Raw genomic sequence first — 23,837 nt, forward strand, 5'->3', positions numbered from 1 at the left:
GAGAAACGATAAAAAAATTTTAAAAATCTAAAAAAAAGGATTAAGTTCATTAAAACATAAATGGGAAAAAATCTTTTGTCATATTGCTATAATTTTTGAAGATTTAGCTCATATTAATTTTGTGTTAAAATATACTTTAAAACAAATTAGAAAAGAAATGGGATCATCAAAACAGAAATATTTCAGTATATTGCTCTACCCTCACCAAAAATTATCATCCCCTTCTCCTTTAAATTAGGAAAGTCTCTATGACCGTTCTAGCTTGCTTTGATAAATCTTCTCTCTGAGATACTAGTTGTAATTGATGACACACTCTTTAAGCCTTAACTGTTCTTTTATCATTTCCTGTCATAGGCCAGAGTTTTCATAGTTAAGGGACTTTGAGAGCTTATAACCTAATTTATATTAGAATGGAAATGGAGTCCAGGAGAGGTTAAGTGATGTGCTCAAGCTCCTGTGCTATTAAGCCATCAAGCTGACACTTAAGCTCTAGTCTTTTTATTTCAACTCTGATATTCTTTACACATCATACTTTTGTCTCCTTTTATAATTAAAAGGGTTGGCGTTATGTTCATGCCCTCTCATTTCCTTCACTACTCTTCTTTCCTCCTCTACTAGATAATCTAGTATTCCAACTCAACTATACAGGCATAGTAAGGGGAAATGTAATCTTTGTCTTTTTCTTTCTTTCTTTCTTCAGGTATTTAATGAATATTTCCTACATACCAGGCACTAGGGATATAGAGTAAACAAGATGCCATCCTGTCCTAAGGAGCTTATAGTTTATTACAAGAATTAATAAGTAAACAGACCATTACTTTTCAGTGTATATTTCATAAGTATAATCACCAGGAATTCTGGAGACATGTAGGACAGTATACTTGGTCTTGGTGAGTCAGAGTCGAAGAAAGATGTGACATTTAGGTTCACTTTTAAAATATCTGTTTATCATAGTTAAATAAGCAGTTCTGGTTATTAGATAATTATTAATATAGTCCCTTTAATTAGAAATAATTGATTTCCCTTGGACTTATTCTACAATTTTTTTGTTAAGCTGCCTTGGTTCTTTTTTTTTTTTTTAAGGATTTATTTATTTATTTATTTGACAGAGGGAGACACAGCAAGAGAGGGAACACAAGCAGGGGGAGTGGGAGAGGAGAAGCAGACTCCCTGAGGAGCAGGGAGCCCGATGCAGGGCTCAATCCCAGCACCCTGGGATCATGACCTGAGCCGGAGGCAGACGCTTAACGACTGAGCCACCCAGGCGCCCCTGCCTTAGTTCTTTCTTAGAGAGGGATTGATCTTTGAAAAGTCACAGAATATAATTTGGAAGGGGTTTACAGGATTATTTACACCTCTCTTGGGGCTATTGCCCAGTATAGTTAATTGGAATAGTGGCTCATATACCTAACATTGTCATGTACCAAAACATGACAATGTTAGTACATCTTAAAAACTTGGAATTTGGTTTCTTGGAATCTCTGGCTTTACCTTTTAAGACTCTCTGGTGGCTAAGAGTACTTAAAAGACCCCATCAAAGAAAGTAATAGCCTAAGTCCTCTTCATGGGCAAATAATGCATTCTCATATAGAGGAATGGGACTAAATCTTACCTTATTAGACTTTCCTAGGTGAACTGTGGCAAGTTACCCATCTAGAAAGTTACTTCTATTAAGCTGCATAAAAAATTGGTTCCTAAAATAACAGCATTTCTATTAAGCAGCAAATTGTAATTTAGATGAGTTTTGGTCAAATCTTTTATGCTTTGATTAAGATGGCTATCCCTAAATTCATGGCCAATATGAAAGTTTATCTCCAGATTTTGATTGATGGGGCTTCACCATCCTGACAGGCCTTCTATAACTTAATTTAAAAATTTAAAACTTTCTCAAAATAAAGGCAAACATTACTGTGTCCAGTATACTCTAATAGAGGTGTGTATATGTTGCCAAATATCAGGTTTATCCTAGCAGGATATAGAGAATATTTTCTGAACTTAGAACCGCAAAAATGGTTCTTGTCATCACACAGATTTTTTTTTTTTTTAATTAACCACGAAGTTAGGTAGTTCCTTTACAGTTAGAGAAATTTGGTGTATACCACCTTAACCAAATGATACAACTTAACATCACTAATGATAGAACTGTGCCCCTTGAAATGATGTATCCTAAAGGATACAATATCACTTATGCCAAAAAACACTCCATCTGAATCTAATCATGAAGAAACACATTAGACAAACTTACGTTGAAGAACATTATACAGAACATATAAATTTAAAGAATTACTATAAGGGACAGTTTTTGGGACAACTGGGCATATTTTATTTTGATGAATATGGTGTATTACATTGATTTTTGACCATTGAACCAACCTGCCTTCCTGGCATAAATCCCTTTTGGTCATGTTGTGTATTCCTCTTTATATGTTGCTGTATTAAGTTTGAAAGTATTTTATTGATGGCTTAAGTTTTAAAAGGATCCTCTGGCTGCCAGGACTAGGAGTACTGGGGGTGGAGTAGACTGGTTCAATTTCACTTAGGACCAAAGGCCTCAGGCCAGAACATTCAAATTTCATTATATGGAAACAGTTGATGCCTTTGTGGCTGCAGGCTTTTCTCAGAGCAGTAAGAAAATGCCTCACAACCCTGGTGGTTCCTACTAAATTTTATTGTGAATCAGTAGAGCAAATATTTACATCCTTTGATGTAGACTCATTCATTTGTTCATTCAACAAACTTTTGAATTAATATTTTTACCCTTTGATCATAATTAAGATAATGGAGGAGGATGTATTGGTTCAGGGATAGAAATTGTTGTTTGAAGTGGTATTTTCATGTGTTGGCATTTGTTTAAAGGCATATTTTTGTTATAGGGGCCAAGTTTAAAAAATATATTGGCCATTCGGCTCACGTAACGAATGTCAGGTGGTCACATGACTATCAGTGGGTTATTTCTATTGGTGGAGCGGATCACTCTGTCTTTCAGTGGAAATTTATTCCTGAAAGAAAACTAAAAGATGCTCTTCACATAGCACCCCAAGGTGAGTAGTACACACTGCCTAAAGAATTTCTCTGTCAAAAAACTTCACTAACCCCAAAGTAACAATTTTACTATTAAAGTGTAATCTAGCCTTTTAATTAACGGTATAGTGGAAATTTTAAATTAAAATACTAGGCGTATCTGTTTAGAGTCAGATGTCAGAGCATGGAATACAGAGTACTTTTGCATGCATTTTAATCCACCCAACAATGAGTGAAGAAACCATTACATTATCAAAACAAACATGTAATATATTCTTGGGGAGATAGGTATCTAGGTGTCATATATGGTTTTTTGACAAAGAAAAATTAATGTCAATTCATTTGTTGCATATAGTATTTTCTAGATATTTTTCACATTAATTATAGGTTGTATTCACTTATGTTTGCACCAACATTTAAGTTTGATGTAACAGCTCTCTGGGTGCCAGTGAAGGAACTTAAAGTAGTGTCGAGTTTGCAGTGAGTGAAGAGGGAGGTAATCTGTAGTACAGTTTACTGACATCTGTGTCACTTGAATAGATAATTTCATTTGATTGTTTTATGGCTTGTCACCCTGTCAGTTGGCACAGCTCTTAATCATTAATTTTATAGTGCTGTTTTGAAAATGAATGTTCTTCAAACAAGTAATGTTTCATTTTTAAAAACTGCAGAAAGTCTGGCTGACTCTAATAGTGATGAATCAGATTCAGATCTGTCTGATGTTCCAGAGCTAGATTCTGAAATTGAACAAGAGACCCAGCTTACCTACCGTCGGCAGGTAATTATTACCATCACATGATTTTCAAATATGCCTGTATTCTATTTGCCTATAGCTTTTTGTCACAGTACACTCACGTTTATTCTCTTTATTTTCTTATGAAGTATAAGAATTTCATGAAACACTAAATACGTATTTGTCAGTGTGATACATAGAAAATGTAAATTTGTTATTTCCAAGGAAGGAAATTTCATAAAATACCTTCCTATTTAAGATAAGTGTTAAAACTTTAGTGATCAGTAGTAACCAAGTGTCTGAAAGTTACATTAGGAATTTGTGAACACCTTTATTTATATTCTAATAGCATTTTTACTTACGTACATTATTTAAAGGTTTACAAAGAAGATCTACCTCAACTTAAAGAACAGTACAAGGAGAAACAAAAAAGTGGTACTTCTAAAAGAAGAGAGCGGGCTCCAGGAAATAGTATTCGATTACACTTTGTTCACGGGTATGAAACAACTATTTTTCATTTATGTATTTGCATCTTGGTTCACATTTAGTAGCTGTATGACTTTGAGCAAATCACTTTACCTCTCTGTGCCTCTTTCCCCATCTGTAAAATGAAGGTAACAGTACCTACTTCATAGGGTTCTGATGAGGAGTAAATAAGTCAGTGTTTGTGGTGACTTAAAATATTGTCCCGCACATAATAAGCACTATATGAGTGTTTATAATAATTTATCTTATGAGAGTTTAGTATTAATATTTATAGACATGGATCTCTTTAAACAAATAAAAGTAAGTAAAATATAAGAGATTATTATCTCCCCTAAATAATTCTGATTTAGAATTATATTGTGCCCTTTTGGGGGGCCTGCATTTGGCCTTTGTATTTTAATTTTAGTAAAATATGGTTTCTGGATTTTCTTAAAACATCAGCAATACAAGTCTCACATTTCAACCTAGAACAACAGATTCTCCAATTCAGCCCTTCCTGTCCCTTCTACCTAGTAATCGTTTTCTTACCTGACCGGTAATGCTTTCAGGAATTTAAAAAAGGATTCATTTAGAAAGAATATTTTATCTCCATTGTTAAAATAGGCAGTATTTCCATGCAGTTACATACTGTACATTGAGTTTCTTTGAAGCGCAAAGAAAGGTTACTACAAATGGAATTGACCATTTTTAAAAGATTCAGCTTTTTTTTTTGGATGTGTATAGTATTTTTAAATTGTTTGAACATTTTTGGAATATATATTCTCATGGTTCAACAATGCGTGTAAAACCATACACTTTGAAAATCCTTCTCCCAAGGAGCTCCCCTCTGCTTGCTAGATGGGAGACTGCCAGATTCATGAATCTTTTAATAAAACCAATTATATCTTCAAAAAAAGAAGAAGAAGAAAATCTTCCCAGCTCTGCCCTCCCAGGCATCATTTTTCACCCTCCCAGAGCAGTTCTATACCCTTTCATTTGTAAAAGAGTATCAATTTTTTTTGTAGTACACAAATTTAAATAATACACTTATGCAAATAGTAGTATACTGTATATACTTTTCTGCACCTTTTTTCATTCATTATTATAGCTTGGATTTAGCTATTTGCAATCAGAGCATTTCATAAAAGTTTATGGAATTCGAGATACTTGTATTTTGTTTAGTTGTTCAGTATCTTGTAAAACTGGAAATTGAATGACCTAAAAGGTACCTCTACTCTGTGTAGTCTGTATTTACCAGATAAAAGGCTACGGTTAATTTTATATGATATGTTTTCTATTTTCAGTTACAGAGGTTATGACTGTCGAAGTAATCTGTTTTATACACAAACTGGTGAAATTGTGTACCATGTAGCAGCAGTGGGTGTCATTTACAATCGACAGCAGAACACACAGCGCTTTTACCTGGGTCATGATGATGATATTCTCTGCCTGGCTATTCATCCTTTGAAAGACTATGTGGCAACAGGGCAGGTAGGTTGGACCTTTGTTTGGGTTTACAGTTAGTTTAGTCCACTTTTAAAAAAAAAATCTATCTTTCGTTTTCTAGGAAATGAAGAATAATGAATTCTTTAGAATGGGATTTTATTTTCATATTACAAATAAAATTTATTCCAACTTTTTTCCTACGGTTTTCCTTTGAGTTTTATTGTTTTGATTATTTTTCTTTTATTTGGAACTAAGACAACTAAGCTTGTCTTCTGTCAGGATATATTTTTTTAAAATTTGTGAGTAAACATAGAAAACAAAGACTAGAAATCTGGTTTCTTTGAATTATCTAAAATAATAAAATTAACAAACGTTCTGTGACACACAGGATGACTGTTTTTATTTTATAGCCATGATATTTACCTATTCAGGTTCACCACAGTACAAAGCAGAAATGTTGAAATAGAAAACACTGGGAAAAAGTCTTAACTGCTATTTCTCTATATGGATATTTTTAGAGAAGGAGGAAAACGGTGATATTTATAAATATTCTTTCTATATGTAAGCACTTTACTAGTTTCTTAGTATATATGATTGACCCCTAACAACATAAGTTTGAACTCCATGGCTCCACTTACTTGTAGATTTTTTACAGTACTGTAAATGTTTTCCTTATGATTTTCTTAACATTTTCTTTTCTCTAGCTTACTTTATCATAATAATATAGTATATAATACATGTAACTTACAAAATCATGTTTACTGACTATGTTATTGGTAAGGTCTCTGGTCAACAGAGACCTTAATAGTTAAGTGTTTTGAGGGGCACCTGGGTGGCTCAGTCGGTTAAGCATCTACCTTTGGCTCAGGTCATGATCCCAGGGTCCTGGGATTGAGCCCCATGTCCGGCTCCCTGCTCAGCGGGGAGTCTACTTCTCCCTCTAACCCTCCCCCCTGCTCGTGCTCTCTCTCTCTCTCAAATAAGTAAAATCTTTAAAAAAAATAGTTAAGTGTTTTGAGAGTCAAAAGTTATACATGGATTTTTGACTGTGCAGGGATTGGAACCCCTAACCCCCATGTTGTTCAAAGATCAATTGTATTTTACTCTCACCTCACCTCTGTGAGAGTGAAATCATTTCCATTTACAAATGAGGAAGTTTAGGTCTAAAGAAATTATTTTCTCAAAGATCTTTCAGCTGATAAATGGTAAGGCTTAAAGTTCCCTTAGTGTGTCTGGCTTTTTAAACACTGTGTAAATATACCTTCTAGGGTATATTGAAGTAGAGCTGGGCAGCTTGCATTACTCTATTCAGCTTTCCTGGAAGGTGAGAAATCTCTTCCCTTTTTCTTTCCATCTTCCCTCCCTCTGTGCCTCCCTCTTGGTCTTTCTCTCTCTTTCTCCTTCCTTGCCTCTCTCCTTTTTCTCCCTCCTTTCTTCCATTTCTTGAAAAAACTCATAGAGCACATGCAGTGTACCAGGAAATGTGCTGGGATTATAAAGATAAATAAGACATATTCTTGCCATGGTAAGCATTCATATTCTGAAGGGGAAGACATACATGCAAGAAAAATCATGATACAAGGTTATAAGTATAGAGCAGGGCTTCTTAACCTTGGCACTACTGACATCTTGGGCCAGATAATTTTTTTTTTAAGATTTTATTTATTTATTGGTCAGAGAGAGAGAGAGAATGCGCACAAGCAGGGGGAAGCAGGCAGAGGGAGAAGCAGTCTCCCACTGAGCAAGGAGCCCGATGCGGGACTTGATCCAAGGACCCTGGGATCATGACCTGAGCCGAAGGCAGCCGCTTAACTGAACCACCCAGGCGTCCCTTGGGCCAGATAATTCTTTGTTGTGAGGATAATTGCATTGTTGTGTACAGTGCAATCCTATGTATTGTAGTATGTTTAGCAGCATCCCTGCCATCTAGTCACTAGATGTCAGTAACAGCATCCATCCAGTTGTGACAACTGAAAATGTCTTCACAGAAGGGAGGGGGGCGGCGGGATGGTTAGCCTGGTGATGGCTATTAAAGAGGGCACATATTGATTGGAGCACTGGGTGTTATACGCAAACAATGAATCATGGAACACTACATCAAAACAAATGACGTAATATATGGTGATTAACATAACAATAAAAAATTTTAAAAAACTAATGATGTAATGTATGGTGATTAACATAACATAATACAATTTTTAAAAATGCAAAAAAAATAAATGTCTTCACAGTGTCAAATGTTGCCTGGGAGGCAAAGATCACCTCCTGCTGAGAACCACTAATGTAGAGATATGCACAAATTCCTTTTGCATTGTAACATAGGACTGATTAATTGTGCCAAATAGAATCAGGGAAACCCTCATGGAGTTGAGGACATTTAAGCTGAGTAGTTTACTTGACAGGGGAGGTAGGAGAAAGTGTTCTAAGTGTGTTATTTGTAAACGTGGCGCAAAAATCCCACAAAACAGCTTATTTAAAGAATTGTGAGTAACCTAAAATATTCAAATCTTAGAGGCATAATGAAGAATTAATTAAAAGAGTTCATGAGGGCTTCAGGGGCACCATTTAGCCTTAGTTTATAGGAAAGTTTCCTCTTAGGGCACAATTATTTACCCATTGTGTTTGGCAAGGATTTGGAACATTATTCTGGTACTATTCTAATGAAGACTGTAGAAAAACTGGTCATTTGCTACCATGAGTCTGGGATTGGAGGGAACTCAGGCCAGATTAAATTAAAAGCGGTGGGGGGTGGGAGGGATGGGGTGGCTGGGTGATAGACATTGGGGAGGGTATGTGCTACGGTGAGCGCTGTGAATTGTGTAAAACCTGTACCTCTGAAATAATACATTATATGTTAAAAGAAAAAAGTAGGAAGGAAAAAATGAAGGGGGAGAAATCAGAGGGGGAGACGAACCGTGAGAGACTATGGACTCTGAGAAACAAACTGAGGGTTCTAGAGGGGAGAGGGGTGGGGGGATGGGTTATCCTGGTGATGGGTATTAAAGAGGGCACGTACTGAAAGGAGCACTGGGTGTTATATGCAAACAATGAATCATGAACACTACATCAAAAACTAATGATGTAATGTATGGTGATTAACATAACATAATGAAATTAAAAAAAAGTATGCCCACAGGACATCCCTGGATACCTACTGCAGAGGAGGCAAAACTTTACCTCTAAACATCCTAGGTTTTCAACTGGGGATCTTTAATAAAAAAAACAAATTAACAAAAAAAAAGTTTATTAACAAGTGTAGTGCACATCACGTTGGAGAAGTCTAAACCCAAGTAACTCAAAATGGTGGCTTAGAATTTCAGCATATATAGAAAACAGTAGACTGGTAGAGAAATGACAGGACAAAGGAAAGCAGTTTTAGGCTTCCAAGGGCAACACACTGTGAGAAAGTATATATAGGACAAAATTCCTAGAGTAAGGTTTCTTTGCACATTCCTCTTATGCTGTCTCTGGGCTGAGTCTGTCTCCAGTAAGAGGAGAATTTATATAATCAACAGGTTGTACACCTTAAACTTATGCGATGTTATATGCCAATTATATCTCAATAAAGTTGAAAAAATTATATACATAATATACCACATCTTCTTTATCCATTCCTCTGTCGATGGACATGTGGGCTCTTTCCATAGTTTGACTATTGTGGACATTGCTGCTGTAAACATTGGGGTGCAAAACAGAGGATCATAGGGGAAGAGAGGAAAAAATAAGATGAAACCAGAGAGGGAGACAAACCGTAAGAGACTCTTAGTCATTGGGAACAAACAGGGTTGCTGGAGGGGAAGGGGGTAGAGGGATGGGGTAACTGGGTGATGGACATTAAGAAGGGTATGTGATGTAATGAGCACTAAGTATTATATAAGACTGATGAATCATAGACCTGTACCTCTGAAAGCAATAGTAAATTATATGTTAATTAATTGAATTAAAATTTTTTTTTAAAGAGCAGTAAATGTCATGGGGAAGCACAATTCAGATTAGCTGCCACTGTCAAGAGCTCACAATCTAGTATGAGTTGGATGAATTACTGTCTATATACAATTCACTAAAAATTTACTAAAAACATACTCACTTAGGTATCTTATGGGTAACTCAGATTCAGCATGTCCAGAATGGAGATAAATGAGGTTAAGCTTTCCTTGTATTTCCTACTTAGAACGTGACGCTGTATTAACCTGGTTGCCTAAGCCCTAGAGTTTGACTTGTTCTCCCTCACACATTATAGCCACTCAGTCCCAGAGTTACATCCAAGATTCTCCCTGAATATAGTTCAGTTCTCTACCATGAATGTATCTCTGCTTTGTTGTTTTGTATTTATATTTTACCTTATCTCTGCTGGCAATTCTGTGCTTTAGGATTTCTAATCTTCTGTTATAACCAACCAACTAAGCTTACATCTTCAGATTTTTCCACCTAACCATTTCCCCAATCCACTAATAATCTTTCTTTTCTTCTGTATTATCTTCTTAGTAGCTTTTACGCTAATGTGTAAGCTCACTAACATGCAGTTCAAGACATTTAACCTATAGGCCTATAGACTCCTTATCTCTTACCAGTTACCTCCTTGTAAACTATGCTCCTGCCTTTTGAGCTATTTAGAATTTGTCCATGTATAGTACTGCTTCACATCTTTTACTTAGTTCCCTCCTCTGGAAAATTCTTACCCTCCAGTTCTGTTCAACCCTCCAACTTTATCTAATTTCTACTCCTTTTAAGACTTAGGTTAAGTAACATATCTAAAACTTGCCTAACCTCATCCTTCTCCCCTCATCCCTGACTGACATGCCCCAAGTAGGCTCTAAAAACACTCATTCTGTTATTACTTTCGCCAGCACTGAACATGGTGTTATCCAAGCTTCCTCACATATTAGCTGTGGGGAAATTACCTAGCCTCTCTATGCCTGTTTCAAAATAAGGATACTGGGGTGCCCGGGTGCCTTCATTTCAGGTCATGATCCTGGGATCCTGGGATCAAGCCCTGTGTTAGCCTCTCTGCTCATTGGGAAGTCTGCTTCTCCCTCTTCTTCTGTGCTCTCTCAAATAACATCTTTATAAAAAAAATAAGGATACTATCAGTGCCTATCTCCTAGAATTGCTTTGATTGTTAAGTGAGTCAGTCCTTGTAAAGTGTTTAGAAAAGTTTCTGGGACATAAGTCAGTTCTCTGTAAATGTTAGCCTTTGTTGTTATCATCATCATTGTTTCCATGTGAGATGTCCAGTAGGCAATTGGAAATGTAAGTCTTAAATTCAGAAGAAGAGGGCCACCTGGGTGGCTCAGTCAGTTAAACACCTGCCTTTGCCTCAGATCATGGTCCCAGGGTCCTGGGATCAAGTCCCACATTGGGCTCCCTGCTCAGCGGAGAGCCTGCTTCTCCCTCTCCCTCTGCCTGCCGCTCCTCCTGCTTGTGCTCTCTCTCTGTTAAATGAATAAATAAAATCTTTAAAAAAAAAATAAAGGGGCGCCTTGGTGGCTCAGTTGTTAAGCGTCTGCCTTCAGCTCAGGTCATGATCCCGGGGTCCTGGGATCGAGCCCCACATCGGGCTCCCTGCTCGGGGTGGGGGGCTGCTTCTCCCTCTCCCACTCCCCCTGCTTGTGTTTCCTCTCTCTCTGTGTCTCTCTCTGTCAAATAAATAAATAAAATCTTAAGAAAAAAAAATAAATTCAGAAGAGTTCAGTGATTAGAGAGAAGAGTTTGGGATTCATTTGTTGATTTAACCATTGAAACTGGAATTGATATAGCCCAAGGCAAAAACGTGGAATGAAAAGATTGGAGTTTTAAAGGCAGAATCTTGGGGAAGTTTGTATTTAAGGGACAGGTGATGAAATTGCAAAGGAAACTCAGTAGTAAGAGTCCAGGAGGTCAGAGAACCAAGAGACAATGGTATTGCAAAGTTCTCAAAAATACCACGCTTGGGCATGTGGGTGGCTCAGTTGGTTAAGCGACTGCCTTCGGCTCAGGTCATGATCCTGGAGTCCTGGGATCGAGTCCCACATTGGGCTCCCTGCTCAGCGGGGAGTCTGCTTCTCCCTCTGACCCTCCCCCCTCTCATGCTCTCTCTCTCTATCTCATTCTCTGTCTCAAATAAATAAATAAAATCTTAAAAAAAAAATACCACGCTCTGCAGAAGTTCAATAGAAAACTTAACAGTCGCGGGGAACATTTGGCTGAAAAACCTAATGAAATATTGGCTGATGGCAGTCTTGTCGTTTGTTATGTCTTTATATAAAATCAGTGTCAAAATTAGTAATAATTGTCAGCTATATTCATTATTTTGGGAGTTGTCTTTACAGGCAAAGCTATTCTATCTCTTCATCCTCATAGTTAAAGATAGTGATCACTTGAGTCTAAAGGAATAATTACAAATTATAGTTTACCTGTACATTAGTGAATATATAACCCAAGTTTAAACATAAGTGATAGCGTCTGTTAACAGTCTTATTTATGTGCTTGGTACTTTAACCTCTCTGTATCTTTGTTTATACCATCATCTTGGCCTAGAATGTACTTGCTTCTCTTTTTATCTGAGACTGAGCTTCTGAAGGCCCAGGTCAAGTATCATCTCTTCCAATTCCTTATAATCTTTTCATCTTCATTAAGCCTATGTTATCAGATATTCTAATTTAACTGAAAATATCTTGTTTTCCTAATGAGTTTGCAAAATTTTCCTGAATATCTTATGCTCATTGTATCTAGCATGGGAACACAGCCAATTATAGGCACTCAGTAAGCATTATCTTTATTGTGATGTATAGGATCAGATTTGTGATTCACATAGCTCATTTCTAGAAACAGTAAGCCTAGCCTCATTAGCACTTCAAAAAATATAAGAAAGAAATGTCAGTCACATATATGATCTGGTTTATAGTTTTCATTTGATAAATGCCTGTAACAGATAAGACAGACTATAAAATCACCTGTTTTATTTCCTTTTAATAGATATGAATAGTAATTGTATGACTTTTATAATTCTTTCTATTGTAGGTAGGTAGGGATCCCTCAATTCACGTATGGGATACAGAGACCATTAAACCGTTGTCAGTATTAAAAGGCTGCCACCAATATGGTGTCTGTGCTGTTGATTTCTCAGGTAAGGATGTTTTCTGTCTCAGTAAGAATGACCAAAATGCAGATATATATATAGCATTATATATAATATTATAGTGATATATAGCATTATAGTCTAAATTGGTGTTACCTAAACTTGTCACGTAGCTATGACATTCACAGTTGTTTTCAAATGTATAGTCCTAACCAAACACAGAATGTGGGTTTGCTGGCTGGCTTATAATTAGTGTTATTTTTAATACCCATTAATACAAACATGTTTCTATTTAAAAATATCTATATAACATCTAAAACCATCTGAATTACCTACTAGTGGTATGTGTCTCCCACTTTGGGCAAACCCCAATGTCACAATATTTTACAGCCACAGAGTAAACTGAAAATGTTTAGGGTAAAAGCTAAGAAAGAAAGAGGTGAACATTGAAATATGTGTTTTATAACATTTCTACGAAGTGACAATTCCAAGCTATCTTATAAAAATAATTTCAAACCATTTTAGCTCTTTGCTGTATATTTAAAAGTTTAGAGGCACCTGGGTAGCTCAGTCACTTAAGCGTCTGACTTTAGCTCAGGTCGTGATCTCAGGGTCCTGGGGAGTCTGCTTCTCCCTCTCTTTCTCCCCCCCACCCCCGCTCATGCACTCTCTCTCTCTCTCTCTCTCTCTCTCTCTCTCTCTTTTCTCTCACTCTCAATAAAATCTTTTTTAAAAAAAAGTTTAACAAATACACATAGAGCTACAATGAAAGCTAGGGTGTGGATTGGGAAGAGGGTAGAAATACCGTTGATAGAGGATTTCATTTTAAGAAACAGTAAATTTGTACTTTCTGCTGCTCTAACTGAAATGAGAGTCAGTTATTGGGGGGAAGCATAAATATGCATTTAGGGATCTAAAAGTCAAGAAATAAGATTAATGGCAAACTAAAGGAGTCAACAAGAACAATATCACTAGTAATGATAACAAAATGAGGTTTGCAAAAAGTGGCAGAGTGGCAAATGTTTAACTGTAGTTTGAGCCTTTGCAACCTGTAAACATGCACAGCTGTCAGCATGACTGACATAGTTCAGTCATTTGTCCAACACCTTCATTACTTGTTTGATAATAGTAACAAATAATATAATTGACCCTCACTGGAAAGAGTCTTATTAATGACGAAACGTGGTTGTAACCTACATCTTTTTTCATTCAATTAACTTTTCATAGTCACTGAGTCCTATATCACAATAGAGTTCTTACAGTAAATTTAATTGAAGTAAATCTTTCCTTTATTTTCCTTTCCTTCTCATTTTAAAATCTCTTTTTTCCACTTCCCTCCATTCTAATCTGGTGGAGATATAAGGAAAACAAGGTCAACAAAAGATGTTAACAATATTTAGATGCTTTGAGAAATTATTCTTCCCCTGCTTACAAATTCTGGTTCTTTTTATAACTTTGTGTGTACATGCCTAACATTTAACATCATTTTATACAATTTTAAATATGGTGCTGTGGTTTTAGAATATGTACTGAATGGTTTTTATCTTCTGAATGTTAATGGTCAGTCTCTCTCTCTCTCTCTAATTTTTATAGCGGATGGGAAGCGCTTGGCTTCAGTTGGAATAGATGATAGCCACACTATTGTGCTGTGGGACTGGAAGAAAGGAGAGAAACTTTCAATAGCAAGGTGGGGAAAAATCTTGATATCACGCTGGCAAAATAAATTACTTAAAAGTTTTTCAATTAAAACAGTTTTGAAATCAAACATGTAACCTTTTTTTTAAATTGCTGCTGTCTTTATTACCATTGAATAAATAGTATAATCATGGTAAAAAGAAATGATTTAAGAATTCATTAGTAGGTTTATCCCTTGTGAACCTGCTTTTACTGTAATAAGACACTGGAAGTAGCTGTTATCTAAACTCTTAATTTATAGGGAAAGTGAATTCTGTACAGTAAACTACGATGTAGCCATTGGAAATGCTCAAATCTTCTATTTGAGTGACAGCTGATACGTACACATGTATATCATAAAGAAGCTATAGATTATGTGTATTTTCTGTTGCATTTTCCATTTTCTAAATTTTCCACAATGAGCATGTATTATTTTTATAATAAAAATATTAACAATTGCTTTAAAGGAGGAAATAGTCAAGTGTCAGATTATTTTTTTTAACATCCTATTAATGTGCGACATTAAAGCACTTTTAAAATAGAGTTAAATGCTTTTTTCAGTACATAGACAATGGCCAAATAAAAGATAGCTTAAGAGGAACTTTGTGTTTGGAATGGCTATATTAAGCTGTAAAAAAGTATTATAAAAATTTTTTCTTTAACTGATTCATGCCACAATTCCCTACGCACAGTACTATAGTGGGTGCTATCCAAAAGAAGTTCAGTTCTCACTTTCCTATGTTTGAAGATTACGTTGAGAAGAATTAAAATGATGACAAAGTAACAAATGTACAAATGCGTGATGACATAGCCCAAACCTGAGAGATAAGTGGGCAAAGGATTCAGTAATGGAGTAATCAAAATAGGGTATGGATTAGGCAAAAGATTACTATAGGAGAGATTTATCTTCAGAGTTAAAACATTTTGGTATTTTTTTCAGAGGGAGTAAAGATAAGATTTTTGTTGTAAAGATGAACCCGTACGTGCCTGATAAATTAATTACAGCTGGAATTAAACACGTGAAATTTTGGCGTAGAGCAGGTAAGGAAGTTCTTTTTTACTCCTTTGAAAGAAATTATTACTTTTAAAAGTGATTTAGCTAAGTGCAGTGCAGTATTCTAGATTGGATCCTGGAACAGAAAGGAGACATTAGTGGAAAACAGGGGAAATGAGTTCAGTTAATAGAAATGCACCAAACATGTTGGTTTCTTAGTCTGTAGTTATGTAGGGTGTTAACATTAGGGGGAATTGGGCAAGGAGTATACAAGAATACTCTGTTACCTTTTTATCATTTATGAAAATCTAAAATTATCCAAAATATTTGTTTTTTCAAGTGATTCACAGCTGTCTTGATATATTTTAAACAAATGTAAGATTGATTTTATTGTCATTTATTGTCTACATTAATGTAGTATTCATATTTTCAAAAGGGTTTAACTTGGGGCACCTGGGTGGCTCAGTAGGTTAAGCGTTTACCTTCAACTCAGGTCATGGTCTTGGGGTCCTGGGATTGAGCCCCGCTTTGGGCTCCCTGCTTAGCAGGGAGTCTGCTTCTCCCTCCCCTTCTGTGTACACTCCCCCTCCTCTCTCAAATAAATAAATAAAATCTTTTTTAAAAAAGTGTTTAACTTATGAGATTAATCAAGTGATACCCAGATTCCTTTCTTCTTCCGTTAAAGACATGTTTTTTAGTATAAACTGAAAATGAAAAATTTTGTAGAAGTTCTTTTATGCTATAAAATGATACAGAAACAGAATGTTGTATAACTAGTCATTTGTAACTGTAGATTAGGAGCTGTGGAAGTTCATATTTTCAAATAAAAAATGTCTCTTTTCTAAATAAAATAGTAGTACACTTATAAATTCCACCAGTTTGATATCAAAGTGTCAGTGTACTTAAACCTTTCAGATAAAATACACAAATATAGGAAGAAGTAAAACATAAATAACAATAGTTTTAGTGAAGACATTTCCCAAGTTACTTTCAAATTGTAAACTACATAGAACGTGAATTGATTTTCACACTTGGATTTAATACTTTATCACAAACTCATCAGATCATAATGTATATACGTTTACAAAGTAAAAAAGTATTTTCACATTTTTATTCCTATATATTTAAATAAAATTTTAGAATACCTTATTTATTTAGAATTACAAATACCAAGCAAGTAATGCTTATTATTTCTGTCTTGAAAAAAAACAAAAAGCCTATAAATTTCTTTGAAATAAGAGACAAAGGAAGTAAATAGCCTTAGAATGAAGAGATTTACAATTGAATGACTTTTTTTCTTAAGTTTGATTAGTCATATATAGTAGACCTGAAACTGAACCATAAGGATAAATGTTAAAACTTTGATGTGCCTTTCAGCCTTCCTCACTTCTGGGGTTCTGATCCATGGAGTTCATTAGCAAACTGAGAAATAAGTAACCACTTTATTAATCTGAGTAAGTGCTGTCTAAGCCTGTAAATGCATAACTTGATGTAAATTAAGTAAAAATGAATTCGGCCTAAGGCTAAAAGGGAACTTCTTACCTCCTGTCTCAGAACTAGGCTTTGAGAATTCCAACTCATAAATTATTAAGCTGTCCTCTAAAAAATTTGAACTCTATTCCATGGTTGGTAGGGGCAGGCAGCCACTGAAAGTTTTTGAGTGCAGTGATGATGTGACCTGGTACGATAGGAATATGTTATGCCCTGTCTGTCAGAAAAACCAATTGATTATTTAAACCGGCAGTGGCAAACTCTTTCTATAAATGGTGAGACAGCAAATATTTTAGACATCCCAGGCCCAAGGACACAATAAAAAAAATATTATGTAAGGGCGCCTGGGTGGCTCAGTTGGTTAATCGACTGCCTTCGGCTCAGGTCATGATCCTGGAGTCCCGGGACCAAATCCCATATCGGGCTCCCTGCTCAGCAGGGAGTCTGCTTCTCCTTCTGACCCTCTTCCCTCTCGTGCTCTCGCTCTCAAATAAATAAATAAAATCTTTAAAAAAATATATTATGTAAGTACTTACAGAACAAGAATGAAAACTCCTGCCCTGCTTTATACCCGGTTGCCATTAACTGGAGACATTGTCTCCAAGATCAACTTGCTGCAGTGAAAGGGACTGGCAGTTTGGGCTGGAGGAACCATAGTCATGCCCCAGTGACACATAGGTCCTAGTGTGTTCTCCTTCTCCCAGACAGCCCTACTTTCTCACTTTGGGCAGCTAGCCAGAGTTAAGGCAACTCCTGGGGATTATAATTCCACTGCTAGGTGCTCGGCAGTTGCCATTAGCAAAGTCCTCAAATTGTAGATCGCAACCAGCTTAGACCCTGGGCAGCTGCTAGTTGGAAGCCAAATGTCAGGGAGGCAGGCTCTGGGAGTAGAGAAGGAAACAGGCATGGCTTCTGTAGCTCACAGTGCTAACCTATGGGCTCTGTACAAACACAGGTGGTGGCAGGGCTTGGCCCACAGCCTGTAGTTTGCCTCTCCTGCTCCAGATAGACAGTCCCTTCACTTGTGTACTACTAGATCCTTTCGCTTCTCATCTGCTCAAGAACATCAGTCCAGTTCTTCTTCCCTTTCTCCCCTACATCATCACTTTTCCCTCTTTACTTACTCTTTCCATTCAGCATATAAATATGGGGTTATTTCTCTATCTTAAATAAATAAAACCAAATGAAAACCCTCCTTCAACTCAACCCTCAAGTTGCTAATCAGTTTCTTATATATGTACTATAATACCTTTAGACTGTTGTTTACATGTTCATTTTGCAATTTATTTTCTCCTCCTTTCTCTCGAGAGAAGTCTAACCTGTTTTGTTTTGTTTTGTTTTCCCTTACCACTCTACTTAGTTACCCTTACAAGTTCATGAACTACTCTGGCTGCTATGTTAAGAAAAGAGAGGGGTGTCTGGGTGGCTCAGTCGATTAAACATCTGACTCTTGATTTCTGTTCAGGTCATGATCTCAGGGTCATGAGATCAAGCCTCATGTCAGGCTCTGCACTCAGAGTCTGCTTGAGACTCTTTCCCTCTCCCTCTGCCCCTTCCCCCATTCATGCTCTATGTCTCTCTAAAGTAAATAAAATCTTTAAAAAAAAAAAAAAGTCTTCTGTATACATGTGGAGTATGACCACTTTTCATCATCTTCCATGCTTACCACGCTGGTCCATGCCACCCTTATTATTTGCTGAGATGATTGAAATAGCCATCTAATTCTTTTCTTCCTTGTCATTCTCTGATGTACTCTCAACCCAGAAATCAGAATGAACCTCTTAATAAATGATATGCCAGATTTAATTCCACTAACCACTTCCTATCTCATGCAGAGTAAAAGTTAAATCCTTACGATGGCCTATAATACTGCCTTTGACCTCTATGGCCTCATCTCCCATTACTACCTCCCTTATTTTCTTTGCTACACCATGCTGACCTCTGATACTGTTCCTTGAAGGTTCATGTCACATTCCTGTATTTGGGGGCCTTTGTTGATCCCTCTGCCTTGAACAGGAACAGAGCAGGGAATTTTGTTATCTGTTTTGTTTGTAGCTCTACCCCAGTGCCTTGAATAGTGCCTGGCATATGTATTTCTTGAATAAAAGAATGAGTGAGTTCAATTGGAAAAAAATGGGCAAAAGATATCAATAGGTAATGAATGGCCAATTGAATTGGAAAATATGACAAAGCTCATTAATGATCAGAGAAAGGCACATTAAAACCACAATAAAATTCAGTTGGTATTTCATATCCTCCTGTCTGACAATACCAAGTATTTCTGAAAGGTGGGAAAGAAGAACTCCTTTCACTATTAATGGGAATGTAGGTTGGTCTATCAACTTTGTAGAACAGTTTGGCAACAGATGATACCTCTTATCTATATGCTTTCCCTTCTGCACATACACTGTGGTCATTCCTAGGCATTCCTAGAGAATCTCTTGCACTTGTGTAGAAGAGACCTTTACAGGAATGTTTAAAACAGCATGGAGCACTGGGTGTTATATGCAAACAATGAATCATGGAACACTACATCAAAAACTAATGATGTATGGTGACTAACATACCATAATAATAATAAAAAAAAGAAATAAAGCAGCATTGTTTTCAATAGCAAATGCTTGGAAGCAACTTGAGTGCCCATTAATGGAAAATGAACAGACTGCTAGGCTTATATAATGGACTGTTTATATAGTTATGAAAATGCATAGTGTAGAGGTATAAATCAACATATAAAATTTCATAATGGATTATTGGTGATAAAAGCAAGTTGCAAAGGAATACAGTTGACCCTTGAACAACACAGGAAGTTAGGGCGCTGACCCCCTGCACAGTCAAAAATCTGCATAAAACTTTTTAAAAAATATTTGTTTAAGAGACAGCAAGAGAGCACACACAAGCAGGGAAAGGGGAAGAGGGAGAAGCAGACTCCCTGCTGAGCAGGGAGCCTGACTCGGAGCTCAATCCCAGGACCCTGGGATCATGACCTGAGCTAAAGGCAGACGCTTAACTGACTGAGCCACCTGGGTGCCCCAAAAATCTGCATATAACTTCTGACTCCCCAAATACTTCTAATAGCCTACTGTTGACCCAAAGCCTTACCAATGACATAAACAACACACATTTTGTAAGCTGTATTTATTATATAGTGTAATCTTACAATAAACTGTAACAAAGAAAATATTAAGAAAATCACAAGGTAGAGAAAATACATTTATACTACTCTGTTGAATAATGTGCAAAAACGGACTTTTGTGCAGTTCAGACCAGTGTTGTGCAGGGTCAACTGTATGTGTAAGCTGGTATTTATAGAAAATTTTAAAACATGAAAAATATGACATTTTTGCCTAAGAATTTACAGATAAGTAGTAAAATGTATTAAAGAATGCATGAAAGTAATCCACATCACATTCAGAATAATGGGTGAAGCAGGGAGATGGAATTGGCATCATGCTTTGGTTGTTTCAGTAATTTTGTGTAGGTTGAGAGGGGAAGATACATATGTTCCTGTAGTATTTTTTATATATTTGTTTTCTTAAATATGTCATAATAAAAATTTTGAAGAACAATCAAAAGTGCTGAGGATTGATCAAAGCCGACTTAGTGTACATGTTTTTATCCAAAGAGCTGTGGCCTAAAAGCTGCCATGCATATGGCTGTCTCACCCAGGCAAGTTACTGATTGAGAGACCTGCATTTTTCTTTTTTTAAAGATTTTATTCATTTGAGAGAGAGAGAGAGAAAAACAGCATGACAGGGGAGAGGGTCAGAGGGAGAAGCAGACTTCCCGATGAGCTGGGAGCCCAACGTGGGACTCCATCCCAGGGCTTTGGGATCATGACCTGAGCCGAAGGCAGTCGCCTAACCAACTGAGCCACCCAGACACCCCGACCTGCATTTTTCTTTTAAAGTCTCCTGTTACACATTTGAACAATTACAGTAGGAAAGAAATTTTATCACTTTAGAATTTTATACATTTCAAAAGTGGTACTTCTCTGATATTTTTTATGAACCAGGGGGAGGACTGATTGGAAGAAAAGGCTATGTAGGCACACTGGGGAAAAATGACACAATGATGTGTGCGGTGTATGGATGGACAGAAGAGATGGCTTTTTCTGGAACATCCACAGGAGATGTGTGCATCTGGAGAGATGTCTTTCTTGTGAAAACAGTTAAAGCGCATGATGGGCCAGTGTTTAGTATGCATGCATTGGAAAAAGTAAGTATTCTAAAGATATTTTTAAGTTAAACATAATTTGATCATGGATTGTAGAGCATTTTCACAGATAAAGGAATGTTGTCTTTCTGCTTAGCTGAGCCACCGATTAATAATCTGTGAACCAGAGTCTTCCTACCTTCTTTTATTCCTCTTTCAAACTCCTGAAGACAGTGAAATGGGTCTGCTATTAAAAAGGAAAAAGTTTAACTTAATGTTTATTAATCTCTTTCTGTGTCAACAGTTGCTTAAGTGCTTTATTATCACCTTATCCTGTGAGGTAACTACTGTCGTGATCCTCTGTTCTTGAAGGATCAGGTTATGAAACTTCCAAGAGAAAATACGTATCTTGCTGAAAGTGTTAGAGCTACCTTATGGTTGCCGATTACAAACCTTGTTCTTAAAGTCCTAAAAGTAGATTTAGTGTCCCTGTAAATATTTTTGCAGATTCTGTGCTGATATATTAAAAAAACTCAATTGATTCTAATGCTAATTTGTTCACAAGCTATAACTTTTAGCTGTTAATGTTCTTTCCTCTAGAATTTTTCAATATACAGAAGGTTCTTATTTCTAAAAATATTTAGGTCTTTATTAACTTGAAGCTTTTACTTTCAAAGGGATTCGTAACTGGAGGAAAAGATGGTGTAGTAGCTCTTTGGGATGACTCCTTTGAAAGATGTCTCAAGACCTATGCTATAAAAAGAGCTGCTTTGGCACCAGGATCTAAAGGTGATTTGAGGGGCCCCTGGGTGGCTCAGTCGGTTAAACATCTGCCTTCAGCTCAGGTCATGATCCCGGCCTGGGGTCCTGAGATCGTGCCCCACGTCGGGCTCTCTGCTCAGTGGGGAGTCTGCTTCTCCTTCTCCCTCTGCCTGCTGCTCTGCCTACGTATGCTCTCTCATTCTGTCAAATAAATAAAATCTTTAAAAAAAATAAGTGATTTGAGATTTAATTTCCTTTGTAGGATAAAAGATTAATTGCTCATTAACATGAGCGGTCACTGAGGTGGAACACATGGCCTACATTTTTCCTTCTTTACTAGATAGGCATCAGAATTTAATGGGAGAAGCCATTTAACTAGAGCCACAATCCTTGCTGTCCTTTCAAAAATCTATTTTCTTTGATACAGATGGTAAAATATTAACCAAGTACAAGATTATTCATGGTAATTTTGATCATTTTTAACGTTTCAAAGAAAATTGCCCCATGAGCATCACAGTTACCGCCAGTCAAGAATTTGTTTTTAAGCTTGGCATTTTGTTTCACATTTGTTTTGTTGACCTTGCCTGTCTATCCCTGCATGCCCTTCCTTTTGCCCTTTCTTTCAGTGTATTAAGGTACTATATCACATTCTCTCTGACCTGTAGGCCTTTCTGTATGCTATTATTTTGCCTAGAATTTGCCCTTTCTCCTCCCTCCTGCCTCCTCCAGTTACCTGACCGCAGACTCATTTTTCAGATCTCAGTAGGGTGATTTCTAACACTTCCATCTCCTCTCCACCCCCTCAAAAAAGGGAAAATTCCCTTACATTTGTCCCTGTTTCAATACGCTCCTCACAGAGGGTCTATAAGGGCAGGAGCTGTCTCTCTTATGTTTACCAGACATCTCGGAAGCCTTCCTAGGGCACAGTAGACATAAATGAATCAATCTTAAGTTGAATTGAATTAAAATTACTACCAGAATATTGTAGGTGCTCTAAGAAGGTAAGGAGGTGAATGAGGAGGGGCAAATATAAGAGGAAAAGAAACAGTCATCAGAATAGTAGTAAAAGATCTGGGATAATAGAGAATTATAGTATGTTTTGAGATTAGCGATTGTTTTGCGATTAGTAAATTCAGTGCATTTATTAGAATACTTAAAATACAGGGAAAAGCAACCTTGTAATGTGATTTTCATTGTCAAAATAGCATCGTTGGCAATATACATCTTTGTATTCTAGTAACTTTAAACCTAGAAGAACATCTCCATTTAACATTTCAGGTCTTCTCTTGGAAGATAACCCATCTATACGTGCCATATCATTAGGACATGGTCATATTTTAATTGGCACAAAGAATGGTGAAATACTAGAAGTGGATAAAAGTGGCCCAATAACACTTCTGGTCCAGGTAATTTGAAAAGTTAATATACCTTTTTTCTCTTTGTATGCCATTGATTCAATACCAAAGAGCCAAAAGTTAACAGTAGTGAAAAAAAATGCTAAATTAATTAGGGAAATATTTGATAATATATACCAAAACATTTTAATTTAATTACAGCTAAATGAATAGATACCAGTAAATAAATATGCATGTTATCATGTGGAATAACTGCCAGTATTTTAAGTAATTTCTTATAGTAAAACAAGAAACCAATGAAAAGAAAAAACAGTTGTAATTAATTTAACCAAATCAATTTATTTCATATTTATTTTTATTTCTTTGAAGTATATTTGTTGAACCTCAGGCAGTTGTTTTTCTTTGAAACTATTTTCATTATTAAGTTTCTAATTTAAATAAATCAATGTGTGCTAAAAATTTTATTGCTGAAAACATCACTGAAAATGTTAATAAAAATCTAGCAATATAAACACTTGTATGGTAAAAATATAAAATGAAAGAACAGGATCAGCTGATCCTTAACATTTTTATCAGGAATACTGTTAAATTTCCTATATGTATTGTTTTTCTGAAAGTAGGGAGACAAATAATACTATAAAACTCAGCAAATGAGGTAGGATCTACCCTATTGAAAGTGTCCTC

The 23,837-nt window shown here is 36.3% G+C and overlaps 1 protein-coding gene across 1 annotated transcript in view; it reads left to right on the forward strand.

The window, feature by feature from the left end:
- Positions 1-23,837, forward strand: part of EML5 (EMAP like 5) — a 168,139-nt gene that overhangs the window by 75,407 nt on the left and 68,895 nt on the right. The window contains exons 11-20 of the mRNA XM_028098102.2: positions 2,874-3,041; positions 3,693-3,799; positions 4,132-4,250; positions 5,524-5,710; positions 12,665-12,770; positions 14,316-14,409; positions 15,337-15,437; positions 20,897-21,099; positions 21,714-21,825; positions 23,077-23,204. Coding sequence (XP_027953903.1) covers positions 2,874-3,041; positions 3,693-3,799; positions 4,132-4,250; positions 5,524-5,710; positions 12,665-12,770; positions 14,316-14,409; positions 15,337-15,437; positions 20,897-21,099; positions 21,714-21,825; positions 23,077-23,204 — 1,325 coding nt within the window. The remainder of the gene's footprint in view (positions 1-2,873; positions 3,042-3,692; positions 3,800-4,131; positions 4,251-5,523; positions 5,711-12,664; positions 12,771-14,315; positions 14,410-15,336; positions 15,438-20,896; positions 21,100-21,713; positions 21,826-23,076; positions 23,205-23,837) is intronic.

This window comes from Eumetopias jubatus, unplaced genomic scaffold (assembly GCF_037043125.1).
Source record: "Eumetopias jubatus isolate StellerSeaLion01/CBP00866 unplaced genomic scaffold, mEumJub1_p1.0 scaffold_7, whole genome shotgun sequence".
NCBI classification, from domain to species: Eukaryota; Metazoa; Chordata; class Mammalia; order Carnivora; family Otariidae; genus Eumetopias; species Eumetopias jubatus.